The 14,754-nt window shown below is 41.1% G+C and overlaps 1 protein-coding gene across 1 annotated transcript in view; it reads left to right on the top strand.

Moving 5' to 3' along the window:
• ANTXR2 (ANTXR cell adhesion molecule 2) overlaps positions 1–14,754 on the top strand; it is a 114,512-nt gene that overhangs the window by 24,013 nt on the left and 75,745 nt on the right. The window contains exons 8-10 of the mRNA XM_086463933.1: positions 6,841–6,901; positions 7,917–8,012; positions 12,435–12,504. Coding sequence (XP_086320059.1) covers positions 6,841–6,901; positions 7,917–8,012; positions 12,435–12,504 — 227 coding nt within the window. The remainder of the gene's footprint in view (positions 1–6,840; positions 6,902–7,916; positions 8,013–12,434; positions 12,505–14,754) is intronic.

Here is a 14,754-nt window from a genome sequence, read left to right as displayed (position 1 = left end):
CTGCCTTCCCGTGTAAAGAGTCAAGCCAGCCTGATTTGGGATCAGCTTCCAATGAGCAACGATGTAGACAAAGAGGTGCATGTTGGAAACTGAACCGCAGGGAGTCAGGGCCACCGGTAACTCTGGAAATCCTTAGTTGTTCAAAATTATTAGCATGCCAAGTCAATGTGTCAAAGAGCTCTCCTCCTCCAGCAGTTCATGGTTATACTAATCATTTTACCAGGAAGCAACTGCCTTACCACATCCGTATATAATTTTCTAGTTTCAGAACAGTAGACTTAGAAATTCTTATGATGCTTGAATAAAGAATCCAGCGGTGCTGACAACCTGCCCTGAATCCTGAACTCAGCATACAGTGCCAGGGAGGAACAGATGCCATGCGAGTTGTGATTTATGGTGCTGACTGCTGCCAAAAACTTCTGAACTGCATACTGGGGCTAAGCAAAATCCAATGGTGCCATGAAATAAATTGATGCTTAGCGTATTTTGTTAATTGTTGATGTACAGTTGGGTTGCTCGTGGCTCGTTACGACTGCATTGTTCTCACAATTTCTTGGAACGTGAAATTCATTAAAGTGCTGGACGGGGAAGTTGTTTTAGCCTGCATGTAACACTGCATCGCATGGTACAGCTCTGTTCCACAGTATGTTCTGAGTGTATGGTAGTCAAAATACCTAAAAACCTGCAGGAGCCATACTGCTTTACTGTTTCTGTTCCAAGAACTTTTGAGAGGCCGCAACAAGGATGGAAAGTGAGTCAAAGCAGAGCTGGGCCCAATCTGTGACAAGTTAAAGACTTACTGGAAGAGGCAGAAGGCACATTTTCTGCTGGAAGAAATGTTTGCATGAAGCAGGGGCAAGGTCTATGACAAGGCAAAACGTATAAACAAAGGTGGAGTTTGCAAAGACTATAAGCACTAGCAAGCCTTATATCATCTTGTTACTTGGCTGCTTGTTGGCAATTTATTGCAGGGACATCTGCCTTTTCTATGCTAATGTAATTATTTGTGTAGGTGCATTGTTTCTGCAGCTTAATCTAACAAAACATGACGCTGTTTTTCAATTCAGACACCTACAGGTCAGAAACTAACAATGTTTCTGTAAAACAACCAATTGAATTAAATCGTTTATTAATGACAAAAATGCTAAACCACCTATTTAAGAAGCGGGCTGTGAATCTTCTAGTGGAAAGTGCATAGAAATCCATGCTGCTGATAAGGATTGATACTGATTTTAAGTACTGATTAACCATCAGGTTGTTCACAAAACAGTTCAGTAGATGAAAAGTGGTCCAAAACTGAAAAGTTGATAAAGTGAATGGACCCTCTACAACTGTTTTAAGAAGAATTTACATGTGTACTTGTTTGTGCCTGAGGAACATTAAACTTACATTGAACACAAAACTGTGGCTCGTAAGCTTCTGAAATAGTTTAAGAGATGGAGATGGGTGACAATCGGACAATGTAGGACTTGAAATTTAAACGCCAGTTAGGTGGTTCAGGAGCTAAACAGATCCGGTTCTGATTGCTGCATGCTTCGCTGTTGTTAGTGAGCTGATAGAAAGGATTTGACAGTAAGAGTTAGGTACGTAGAGACGCCTCGAAAGGACAGAGCATCTGGGAGTGGTGTGCGTGCCAGATTCTGCAGGACTGTTGTGGAAGGAAGCTGAATCTAATTTTCTATAAGGGACATCAAAGTCTTGATGCAGCAAGGGACATCTTTAACTGTAAGCCAGGATCTTATTCCACTGTACCAAACACAATATTCATATGCTTAAAGTTGCACATGCAGATAAGGAATGCAATAACTGGCTCACAGACAGAATTGGGCAGTTCAGCTACTGATTTACGAGTGACCCTTTCAGAAAAGAAAAGCTTGTTTGGCCAAATAAAATCCCAGCATATGTCAGTGAGTTTACATCAAGGGTGCATTTGCTTTTGAGGGCTCATGGGGTCTTGGGTGCCTTTATTCTGGTAACTTCTGCTCTCAGAAGTATTCTGAAATTATTAACTTGCTAATGCAATGGAAACTGTACAGTATCCCTTCAATTAATAGCCCTCTACCTTCAGCCAACCCTCAAAAGCTGTGCTGGGCAGTGTTTTCAGCATTGAGCATAAGCTGCATTCACGCTGCTTGTTATGTGGGTAGCTGTTGTAATAACCATTCGCAGAAAACAGTGTAACAACTTTTTTTTAATCTTAGACTCTCAGCTGCTGCAATCCAGCAGTGAGGTAACAAATTCTGTATACGGAAGAGCTACAGAACAGGGTTTCCTCAGCAGTCTATTGTTGTTGTTGAACAAGAGGATGCTTTGGGGCCTCAATTTCACAACTCATTTTCTTTAGGTACAAGAGACTCACTACCATGAAGAGCAGAACTCTACTGCCTTCTCTTTTTCCAACAGCCACACATGCTTCCTAACACGTGTTACAACAGCGAGCACACTGCTGTTATCTTGATGTGATCCTCTCCACTTTGATTAGCTTCTGTTTCCACCTGTAACCAGTTCCACAATGCACAGTTCTGTCTCAGACTCAGAGGAATCACTCCATAGTTCCTCCACAGTTCTCCAATGCTGAAGCTGTAAGACGACAGGACAGAGGCTGACAGGTTTCAACTCTGTTTTGCAGGGAAATCTTTCTTTCTGGGAGAGCTAGCATTCAGGGAGGTGACTAGAAGGAAAGCCTTTTGAAGCCTGGGAGAAGAGAGCTCTGTATTCAGTGTGGAGCTATGGAAATGAAATGGATGACATCAAGTGTTTGAATCTCTCCCTGCACACTGTTAAACTAAGGCAATTTATGGTCTTACTGGAATTTATTTTATGTCAGCAGAGTATTTATCCTATCTGAAGATGGCCTTATATAGCAATTTTTTCAACCTTTCTTGTGGGCAGGAAGTTTCTAAACAATGCATTTGCAATGCCAGATCCTTCTCTTTGGTTGTCCTGAACTAAAAGAGGGAGTGTAGTACTGATTTTTGTAGCATTCACTTTGATGTTGCTGACTTTGCAGCCCAGGTTTCCACACAGCAAAATAGTTTAAAAGTTAGTTTTAAATTTTTAAAAGGACTGAGGGAAAAAGGAAGTGAAAGTATATGCATGCTTTGGTTTGTATGTTGTCATTGCTAAATGTGCTTCCGTAACAGGTTACTGACCTCCATGAAAAACTGTTACTGTTGACACTGATCAGATCCCTCCTCTTGGGCTACAGATGTGGCAAGGATATGAGATTTCAGCTGTGTGTGAAAGCTGCCACACACTGTGCATGAGCCCGGTGCTTGCCCCTTTCAACTGTACGGTAAAGCACCAGCATCTTGCAAAGGGGAACTTGAGCAGTTTACACACGCCTTGGAAAAAATCCCTCATCAGTTGAAACAGGAACAGCCCTGGTCTAGAGATGTGAAGGCGTATTAAATAATGAACATGGATCATAAGGCAAAATGGGTAAAATGCCTTCACATCATTCCTCCTAAAGAAAAGAGAGCTTTATATTGGAGTGTACTGTGTTAGCTTGGAACAGCTTGCATGGAAAGAATGAGAAAAAAGGTTAAAACAGGTAGAAAAGAGTGTGAGCCAGAGCAAGAAAAGAGTAAAGCCACAAGTTTCTGTGCATCCATTTAAGATGCAAAAATATGTTCTCCTCTGCCACATGTGAAAGAACAAGTGATGATTGCTGTCTTTGAAAATATTTTCAGGTTCTGCCTTGTGACAGTTAAATGCTAGTAACCAAATCCTTGTGAGCCAAACCATTCAAACTGATTGTGCGTGGTATAGTTAATAGGATTTGATCCTCTGCAAGGAATGCTCTGATTTTTACTTAGTTGATGGAATATTTGATTCTGCATATTGTTTCAACATTGCTTAGAGGGAGTGTTGAGAAAAACCCAGGATGTAAAAGCTTGAGCAAAGAGCTATCTACGTGCTTTTAGGTTGGTTTCACCTGATTCCAGTCAATCCCTTACAAGCCTTCTTTTATTTCTGCTTCTTAAGGTTACTTGATTGTCAAAGGGAAAGATTTGCAGGGACAAGGAAGATTTTGATACCATTTATCCTTTAAAAAAAAAAATAGACTATCAAGAAGTGTTTTGAAGGATGGAAAAGAACTACTTAAACTTAGAAAAACAAATTTTAGCTTTTTCACACAGTTTTTTTCCCTAATGTAAGCGTTGTTTGGGTGAAAATTACAATCTTAGCCAACCACTCTTGCAAAGAGACTGAGGATCTCTGAACGGTACAGCTTTCTCAAGCTGAGTGGACAATAGGACTAATTCAATGATGAAAAAATAGTGTCAAAGCAGAATTTATTTCTAGGAACAGTATTAAACCCCATTATTTTCCTGCTTTATATCAAGAGGAGCACATCTACCTGTATAAGTATTAATTCCATGCTGCCATGCGGGAAATCAGTGTATCCTGAACCCTATATTGAAATTCGCTTTTGTTCATAAATTGTGATAATTTAATCCAGGCCATATTGGATCTCAGTTGGGGTTGGGATTTTTCCTCCCCCTAGTTTATGTCTAAATCCAAAGGGAGTTAAGCATGTCCAAATACGTTCTTTTCATATTTTGTATGGCATTTGGAAATACAGTGTTAGAAAAATCAGTCAGATACAATGCAATTATAGAAATACTAATTACCAAGAAAAGACAGATCATGTCCTTCATTGTCTTCCTGCTCCCCCAGTTCATAATGCAGCCTTACTTCATCAGACAGTGGGCACATGGGGACAGGATAGGAATTGGAATGTTTCTCCCTGTCTGTATAGTGCTGCTCTAAAAAAATTCAATGAATTAAGTGGATTTTAAAGCTGCCAGCTGGTAGATCTGTACTTCATATTAAAGCAAGCCTATAGTCGCATTAACTTAAATTGGACTATTCATTGGGCTCTGACTCTTTAGAGGAAAAAAACCCACCAGAACATATTTTCCACAGTAAAGGAATAAAATGCTTTATTCTTTCTGTATTTTATTTTGCACAAAATATTCCCCTGCCCCTAACAAAAACTACATAGCACTTCCTCTCTCTACACTGAAACAGGAATTAAAAAGCTAAGTCCTTTCTTGGAAGTGAGATGAGATCCCCAGCTAATATTAACTGGCTGACTTGCACTGAACTTCAAGCTACGTTCTTTACAAAGATCTCTGTGGCTGTGTCTCATCCAAATGTATGTGCCTGCAAGGTCTCTATTTTTTTTTAAAACATTACTTAATGTGTATAAATGGGTTTTGAAGCACTAAACCATGACTTGTGTGCAACAGTTTGTGGGCAGACAGGTGATACGGGAAGTGTTAAATGAGGCAGGCTATTCTGTTTCTTGGAGCTTGGCATACTTTTTGTCATAACAGTAACATATTTGTCATTGTTTTTACTGGGCCTGGGTATGTAGCAAAAGAAGTCACTATCAAATAGAGTAAAGAGAGAAAAATTAAAAAAAAACCCAAACAAATCATATTTAAAGGAAGGAAAAAGGAGTTAAGAGTAACCAGTGTTAGTGACACAGGCCAGGTCAGGAGCAGGCACGGTTTTGGCAAAGGGAGATAGGGAGGGGACAGTAAAAGCACTTTCTACTACGCGTGTGACTACAAGGACCTGAACTGATTGCATGGAGTATTATATAAGAATGCCTGCTAAAGATACACCACTTACTACAGGGAAAGCTATATGAAGAAATCGTGAAAGGTTTCCAAGTGACAGGAAACTTAAAAGCCATTGGGAAAAATCACACATTATCATGCGAAGGTAAAAAGAAGTAAAATTGTGGATTGCTTGTGTGTATTTAACTGTGCAAGCTTCAAGAGACTCACTCCCCCTGAATTAGCAGAAATTCCATTACCTACTTGGAGAGGGGGATGAACATTTTGGTAATAGGTATTGTATCTCCTTCTTGGACAACGATAACAAGTAAGAGATGGGGCCCTGCTGTGGGACTGAGGTCCTGGCAGTGGGAGGAGAGTACAGTCTCACAGTTAGATTCCAGCAACTGTTGTAGTCAGGCAAGCTTGTCCCGCTCCTTCAGAGATGCACTGTTTTCAAATGGAAAATGAAGCCGTCTGCTGTAGTCAACATCTGGATGCTATTTATGCCTCTGCTTAAGGGACCGTGGATAACTTCATCACTTGATGTATTTGTCAATGGTAAAATGTGACTTGGCTGAAACTAAGAGTAGTGTCCGAGACCTTTAGAAGTACAAATCTGTCAAAGGCATCTAGTTCCTCCTTTGTCTTACACTCCATCCCTTGTATTTCTAAGTCACCTGTAGGAGTATTGTTTTGTGCCAGCCCTTTGGAAGAACGTTGCCTGACTAGTTGGCGAATCAAATCAAGCTGACTGATACAGCAGTGATAAAACCTCATCCAACAGAAGGCAGCGCAGTCAAGAACACGGTGCATTGTTGCTCTGCTTTACATAAGGCAGGACGCCAGCACTTGGAATAACGTGCACTTGGCTTGACCCACAGATTGTTGGAAGACTGCTTTTGACTGGATTAGGTTTTGGATCAGGCTCCTTGTGACTAATTTTTGGCTTAAATGTTCATGGAAAATTAGGTTAGGGATCTGCAGAGAAATTTAAAGACCAAAAGCAGACATCGTTATGTTTTGAAGACTGTCCCGTATTTAACAAACTAATCCAAGTCTTAGAAACTGTTCAGAGACCTGACAGTGCAGGCGTGCAGAAGTTTTACATGGTCAAGGCAATGTCCTACAAAGTCAGACGTCAGCAAATCAAACCTGTAGCTGTGCACGTCTATCTTCTAGGGTCAAGCATTTGTTTTGAAATAATATTTCTCACTGAAATAGCACTCCGAAACCCAGTTATGACTAGTTTCATTCTTTGCAATAGGTGTTGAAGCAATCATGCACTGAGATTTTATATTTGGAGCCATCCAGTGTCTGTGTGGGAGGTAAGTTTTTATAATTTAAAAATAATATTCAATTATTATAGGACTGTGGTTTCCCTGTTTTACCCAAAGGAAAGCCCCACAGGTGTCTAGAATAAAATATCTCTAAAAAAATCTTGCAAGGACTTTAAGAAAGGTCAGGTCCTTCTCTGATGACTCATTTTTTTCCCCAGAAGAGCTGTCTTCCAAGGGCCTACTTTTACATGCATTACCTAAATTATGAAAGTTTGAGACCCATTTATCTGCCTCTCTCCCCTTAACCATGCTCCGCACTTGCCCTTGTATTTGAAGCGATTATACTTATTCTGTGACACTCGCATACTGTTGTACCTGTGGTCATGGAGTTAAGTTCTGGGAATCCTGATAACGTACGTTTATGTAAATTCATGACAATATTTCTAGTGCCCTGCCCTAAATCTGTGGAGTGTAACCAGCAAAGCATTTGACTGCATTTTTGTGCAGCAAGTGGTAATACATTTATTGCACGGAAGAGTTGCACGAAATTTTAAGGGCTTATCTTCTTTCTGGGTTTCACAATCCACACATAGTTTGAGACCGATCAAAATAAGATAGTTACGAAATCTCCTTATTTTGATACTTTTGTAAAAACACGGGTCATCTCAATGAAATCAGTGGCCTTGGTAAACAAACAGAAGTGTTTTCTTCATCTGGCACTTTCAGTGAGCCTGATCCAGGTTTGAGGAGTTGTCTTGTTATGAGACCCAGATTTCTCGTTTATCAGAGCATTCACTGAGAAACTGTCTCTCACTGTGCAATTGAGCCCCAGGTCCTGTTGACTGTCAGAATCAACTTTCATTTTAATAGGGCTGCCTCAGTGATAAAAGATTTGTGAACAAGTCTTTATTTTTCCAGGGTCAATTAAAAAGGAGACTCAAGTGAGTTTGAAGCATTACTGTGTTGTGCTTTATTTATTGCAGGCTATATTGAATTTCTCTTTGTCTAACTTACTGCAATGCACTAAAGGTTGGTGATTTCGGGTTTTTGCTTTTCTCTCCAGAGGAGTTTCAGGTTGTTCTCAGAGGAAGTGGCTTAACCCTTGGTGGGAAAACAGATAGTGTTACTTGTACCTATCAAGTGAATGGAACTACGATCTGTAAGTATTGAAGTTTCAGATGATCTGCCTTTTTGTTTCCTAATAAGTGGTTTATTTTGCTTCTCATTACCTCGTTTGCTTAAAAGAGAAAAATAGCAAAGAGGAGGAAAACCAGAAAGCTCTCAGGATTCATGAAAGGATGCAAGTTATCACGCATCTTGCTCAATGGTTTGATTGTGCTACCAATTGCCATTAGCCGTAAACTGTGACTGGCGTTTGACAGCCCAGCTGGCTGTGTGAGTTGACATGGTGATAACTGTCTAGCGCCTGATGTTCAAGTAAGCAGATGTTTGCCAATAAAAAACCAGGACCATAGAGTGTACCGATCAAGTGCCCCTGCTTGTAAGAAGACCCAGGCCAAGATATAGGCTCTCATCGTGATCCCAAAAGGCACTGTTTTCCAAGGTGCATGTATCTTGTTATCCTGGAGCATCTCTGCCTGTTTTGTCTGGTGTACATGATGTATAGCCATGGTGCTGTTTATTTCAGCGGCTTGGCAGGGCGTGGGTGCTCCTCCGTGACATGGAGTCAGTAGTCTTGCTCAAGCTCCCGCAACGGTGTAGAATAAGGCCAAGTCAGAACAGTTGGTGCTGTTTCATTCCTGAATTTTGACATGGTTCATCACCTCAGTGTCCTGAGCAGCACACTTCTGGAGTGGGTCTCACTCCAACCAGATCCCTAGCTGGACTCCTGTGGAAAGGAATTCTGTTTCAGACAGAGTGACCGTGGCATATTTTACAGGCACTTTTCCCTGTAGCTTTATCTGTGTTGTGTTTTTTGTTTGTTTGGGTTTTTTTGGGGGGGTGGTGTGGTGTGGGGGGGTGTTGGGTTGGGTTGTTGCAGGTGGGTGGTTGGTGGTTTTTTTATTAGTACTCACTATCGGCCAGGTGGTACACTCCTTAGTTATTCCTTTGTCAAAGTACAAGTGTCACTGGGGAAATTTTTCCTAGTGGAATGCTACAGAAGTTAGAAAAGCTCTGAAAGTGATTGAGAGGTAGTGAGACTATTTTCTTCTCACTATCGGATTGAGCAGGTATGCTCACAGAGAATGTAATTTTCAGCAAAATATTCAGGACTTGGTTTTCTCTTTCTTAGTGCATTAGCTTGCAGCAGGGCAGATGAAAAGTCGTGCTGTAATTTGGATTAGTCTCCTTGTGCTGCTCTGTTGCTAGAACTGGCACAATGTAGATGATGGCAGAAAAAATGCGATTAGTGGAAACCTCTGCCATTTTTTATATTCAAAAACTAAAGTGGACAGCTGCTGTGAGTACAGGCAACTTCTTGCTCTAAGAAGCAAGCCACACTGGAAAATGACCAAAAATTCACCTGTAAAAAAAAAACACAACTAAATTTTTCCCTATCTACTATCTGGTTTTCATATTAACCTGTCTTAAATTCCTACCTAATTGAACACGTGTTTGCAGTGTATTTTCTTCCTTACTCTGGATATCATATGTACTTGAATGGGCTGCCAATCTCTCCTGCCTGTGAAATATCCAAAGTAATTTGGAAGAATAACAGAATAGCACAATAGCTCTGCATAAAGGCAACCTCTATAAATAACTTCTGCTTGTATAAATTTCCCTTCAGTTTCAATTGAAATTGTTACCTTTGTTTCCTGTTAAACTATAGCTTGCATATTTAAATTTGTTGCATAAATTAGCTTCGTAGAGCTAGAATTTGTAATGTGGCAAAATTCTTGCTGCAGTTGTGTATTTGTTATCATGGTATACCTTTCTTACTTGGAGAAGTGGGAAACAGACTAGTGTAGTTCCTGGTGAGTAAAATCAATTTCACACTCAGGGGTAAATAGTTGAGACATGTTACATGACCTGAAGATAATTAGAACTTAAGTTTCAATTTAAGTGGCTGCTTTGCAAGCCATCAGGACTCCTCAGTTCTATTCCTGCTTTGCTCCTGCCTTGTTTACCATGAGCAGTCACTTCTCTACACCCCAGTCTGTCCATTTGGGAAAGTGAAACAATAGCACATACCTTCTTCACATAAGCATTTCGAGACTTGCATCAATATGGTTATGTTCCTAGAGGCATTCCTACCATTCAGGATCTTCTGATGGAGTGCGTTAAGGTGCTGGTGGAGATAAGGACTTATAGAATGAGAGTGAAGGAGGGATTTAGCCATTTCACATTAGCATCACAAATGTAAGCCTCCTCTGCCCTGCTGGCAGGTGCTACTATCATACTGAAAGTCTTGGAATCATTTAGTAGCAATGCTAGTGGCATACACCAAGTATGCCTATGGTTCTTCACGATTGGTCTGTGGTGGTGCTGTTGGAATTCAGGGCTGTGTTGTGCTGCCAGCGATAGCCCCTAGGAACTTTTGGATTTTGATGTGCTGCATGCTACAAGGTGGGGATGAATCCACTGTGGAGAGTGTCCAGAGGAAGCTGGCGAGGGTGGGCAGAAGTCCAGAACACAAGCTGTATGGAAGGACAGAAAAGTTCAGTTTGTTACACCCACAGGAAAGGAAGAAATGGCAAAGTAATTGCTAAGTATGGGCTGCTGCAGGGCTGAAAATAACAAACTGGGCTCTCCTTGTCCACTGAGAAGAGAACCAAGAGGCAACAGGCTTCTGATTCTGCAGCAGATCTAGGTGAGGTGAATGCTTCTCACTGTAAACATTTCTCAGGCGTGGAATAAGATATCTAGAAAGCCTTTTAGCAGCTTAGAAGAGTGTCACTAAAGAACATCTGAAGCATGCTGCCTTCTTTAAATGACCTTTTGAAATGTTTTCTGACTCTGGTTTCTCCAGTTCTCTGATTGTTCAGTCTTTTATAGCTGTACAGCATGTGATGTCTGCTTTGCCATGGTAGAAATAACTATACTTGGACAGGACGAAGCCCCCAAATACTCGCTAGCATCTGATGTGAGAATTTCCCAACTAGATCTCTGGGCTGCTTTTTTTTTTTTTTTCTTGGCTTCAGGAAAGGGTGTGCTAAAGCACATGAAGGGAGAGGAGTGGCATAGTGATGTATTTATTATACATCGCTGTGTAAAAACACAGTCTGCTGTGTGGGGTCTTGCCAGAGGCCTTCTAAAACCCACCCAGGAAACCTAAAAGAGGACAGTGCAGGTAGGATGGACAAAAAGGTACAAGTGTTCTCTGAGCAGCAGCAGGAAGAAGGAGATAGTCCCAAGAAAAGGAAAATTGTTCTTGTGTCGTTGCCTTCTCCTCTGCAAAGAACTGACTGTCTCTCAGTGGAACCCTCACCATTTGAGGGCATAACAGAGGACACTTGCATGAGGATGTACTTCAATGTTAAGTTTCCCTTACTGATAGCCTGGGCTCCACTTTGGGACCAGTCTCAGAGCAAAACGATTTTTTGCCTGTTCTTCTGGTTTTAGAAGATGCATTTGGCATGTTTCTCTTTTGCATTTATAAAGAACCATTACCAAATGCTAGAAAGGAAACCTGCCAAATGTAGCTGTGGGATAGAAAAATAATCTATGAAACATACCATTAAGACAAAAACATATGGCAATGTGCTAATCCCTCTTCCTCACCTCACAACTAGCCCCAAATCTAGGCCAAGCAGTCAGTGCAGATTATAGCACATAAGAAAAGCTCATTTATGCTAACAGCTCCTCTTTCAGCTGCCCCTGAACGACTTGTATGTCTGCCTGTTCCCTAAATGCAGGACAGAGTCATCTCCATGTTTATCTGGCAGATCGTTTATCTGCTCTCACCCCTAAATCAGGAGGTAGTCGATGCTTGCAGGAGCAGCTTCAGTAAAGAAATTACAGTCCTACCGTGGGGAAATTCAGGAGGCTGGTTCTGCACACAGGAGCAGGATTTTTCTCATCTTACCAAACGCATGAGGTAAAAGAGCTCCCTCCTCTCTTTTTCACAGCTGCAGAAAAGGAGTGCTTTGCTAGACAAGGTGCTCTACAAATGCGTACTTTATAAGTTTAAGAAATTTGCAAGCAGCTAGAGACTCAAAAGCATGAAGAACACTGGAGAAATAGACACTCCAATCACAATTGATAAAATAGTCCTTGAATGCAGGGCTTGGGCTGGAGCCAATAAGAAACAAACCTTCATCTTCCAGATGTTAGGAAACCCCTAATAATAACGTTCTCACTCTTTGCAAAAATGGTCTCGATTCTAGAAATTGTCTCTCTGGAAGAGCATGAGCTGACTCGAGTACAATAAAGTAAGTGATGTAATGTGGGCTCTCACTCGCATTTAAAGCCAACTCTGGGTTTGTACGTTCAAGGAGCAGCTTTAAAAAAGCTGCAGCTTTGATCCCTAACCGGGGCCTGCCTTGCTTGCGAGTTCCAGACATTACCGAACCAGTAACCACCATACTGTGAGAACGGAAGGGACTTTATGGCATGTTCACACATCAGCTTCTCATTTAAGCAGTGCAGCATATTAAGCTCATGTGATTTGTTTTTTCAGATGAAAAACCAAAAACGGTGGAATCTGATTTTTTGCTCTGCCCTGCACCAATCCTATACAAAAGCGGCCAGTAAGTACTTGAAACAAATGTCATCCTCTGTTTTGCTAGAATTGGACCCATTATTGCTGGTGTTAATCATGAGGCGTTTTGGCTAGTGGCAGCCTTTGTTGTTTTTATGGGGGGTGGATTGTTGTTGCATTTTTTTCCCCCCATTCTTCTGTTATTTCCCTGGTGTATTTGCCAGCTTTGGAATGGGCTTTAAATAGTCATCTGTGACCAAACCAGTTTGGACAGTGCCTTAAAAATGAATATTCAGCTAGTTTATTAAACACTGAAAAGGTCTGGCTTGTCATAAGTTTTATGCAGATTAGCTGTTTTAAGAGGGCATAATATGCTCTCTTCTGGATAATCTTTAGGCTCATTGTTAAATAGATTACATTATCACTGACACTTACAAGCTATTATTAAAATTATGTGTCAAGATGCATACCACTGCTCAACATGTAATGATAAAACGAGGCACTAATTTAACAGCAGCAGCAATCTCGTAACAGCACTGTGGCTCAACTGCAGTTCTAGCCTTATTCTATGTGTCACTGGCCATGGCTGCACATTACTTCTGGCCCTTTGAGAACTAATCCTTCCCTCCTCCTCTCAAATTCAGACATGCCCTAGGCTTTTAATATCACTTCAACTTCATTGTTCAGATTTGTGAAATTCTAAGCTGATCAGAAGTCAGAAAACCGCGTGTCAGATCTTGGCCCTGTAGGAGGGCAAAGGCTTTCAGGCTGTTGACTTTCTCCGTATTTTTCAAGTAGCTTTTCTCAGAGAGTTATTTGGGATAATGTTAATTGCAAATAGGAAGCACAGCAGTTGATTACAGCTCCGCATTGTCTTTTTTGTGTGGCAGTTCTTAGCAGTTTAAGAACTAAACATATTGCCTAGATGATTTTCAGTAATTACTTTTGCGAGTTAAGCAACAATCAACCTCCTCAGTTGTGCTGTAAGACCGACAACAAAATCCCAGATACACATCTGTTTTGTGCATTAAATAGCAACTGGGAGGAGAAAAGTTGGAAAGCAGTAGAAGACAAAAACTTCAGCGATTAACCCCAGTGGACGAGAGCAAGTGAATCAGTGCAGAGGAGCTGCATCATAGCCTCTGAGCAGCAGCCAAAGCTCCCCTCCAGGGAGCGAGTGCTGGTTTGTGGCAATGCAGGGAAAACAAGCGTGGAGGAGAGTTACGTGGAGAGCAGAGGAGGGGCATGAGTTTTTAATGCTGTCATGATTTCCTGGTACTCAAGTTGCCTTTTACATAGGTTTGCGAAATGTTGATGATGTCGTCTGTGCAGCAGGAGCTTGTTAGACCTATGTGCCTTTGTGCAGTTGCACCATTTTCAGTTGAGCTACGCTGCACGTGGTTGCGTGCCAGTTGATCAACAGAACAGCTTTAACTAACTGCCATGCTAGCAAAAACAAATCAGCACCATGCGCAGCTGTAAGAGAACTAATTTTGTCATCAAAACAACATGAATCAGTCAGGTTAAGAAGCCCTCCTCTCCATGGCAAATATTTCAGTGGAGATACCTTACAACAGAACAGTAGCAAATTAAGCACCCCAAGACTTGAAGCTGTAAATGCTTTTCCACACCCTGTTAGACAGTATATAAGCAGTCTGTCCTGCCAAATCAATGTGAAATACGTGGAATATTTATGTAGATGAAAGCACAGTGGAAATTACTTGAACATGCTGTATTTATACATATTCTGTGAAGAGCTTGTCTGGCCTATGAAGCACTATTGAAGTAGACAACTCGCCATACGGTAATTGCAGCGTAGATCAAGCACCTAATTATGGCACCTTTCTTCTCAGCAATGTTGCCAGGAATGCTTGAACAATACCCATGAAGTTATACAGGTTCACAGGAAAAATTTTTTTTCAGAAGTTACTATGTAAAATACACTTCCATAAACTGATACTGAAGTAGTTACAGCTTTGGTCCAGAGATAAACAGTTTGCTGTGCAGAAGACTGACAGCTATGAAAGATATGTACATACTTGAACTCTTTGACTTTCCATTGGCACAGCTCAGGCTATTGCTGGATAACTCCCAGTAATTCCTCACGTAGTGGAGCTAATAGTAGTCACTAATGTAGCAACAACCACTGCTCTTTTTCTAGTGCTCTTTTTCGTGGCATTAAGAGCAACACAAGCAGACAAAATTAGCTTTGTGACTTCTAAACCTGCAGCTTTGTTTCTGGGTGAGCAGTAAAGGCTCACGTAACAGGTTTCATTATCTTTTTCTAATTGGAGATACT

The sequence above is a fragment of the Leptosomus discolor genome, chromosome 4, assembly GCF_034619465.1.
Source record: "Leptosomus discolor isolate bLepDis1 chromosome 4, bLepDis1.hap2, whole genome shotgun sequence".
Classification (NCBI taxonomy): Eukaryota; Metazoa; Chordata; class Aves; order Leptosomiformes; family Leptosomidae; genus Leptosomus; species Leptosomus discolor.
Note: the sequence above shows the minus strand (reverse complement) of the source record. Positions and strands in the feature narration are given on the sequence as shown.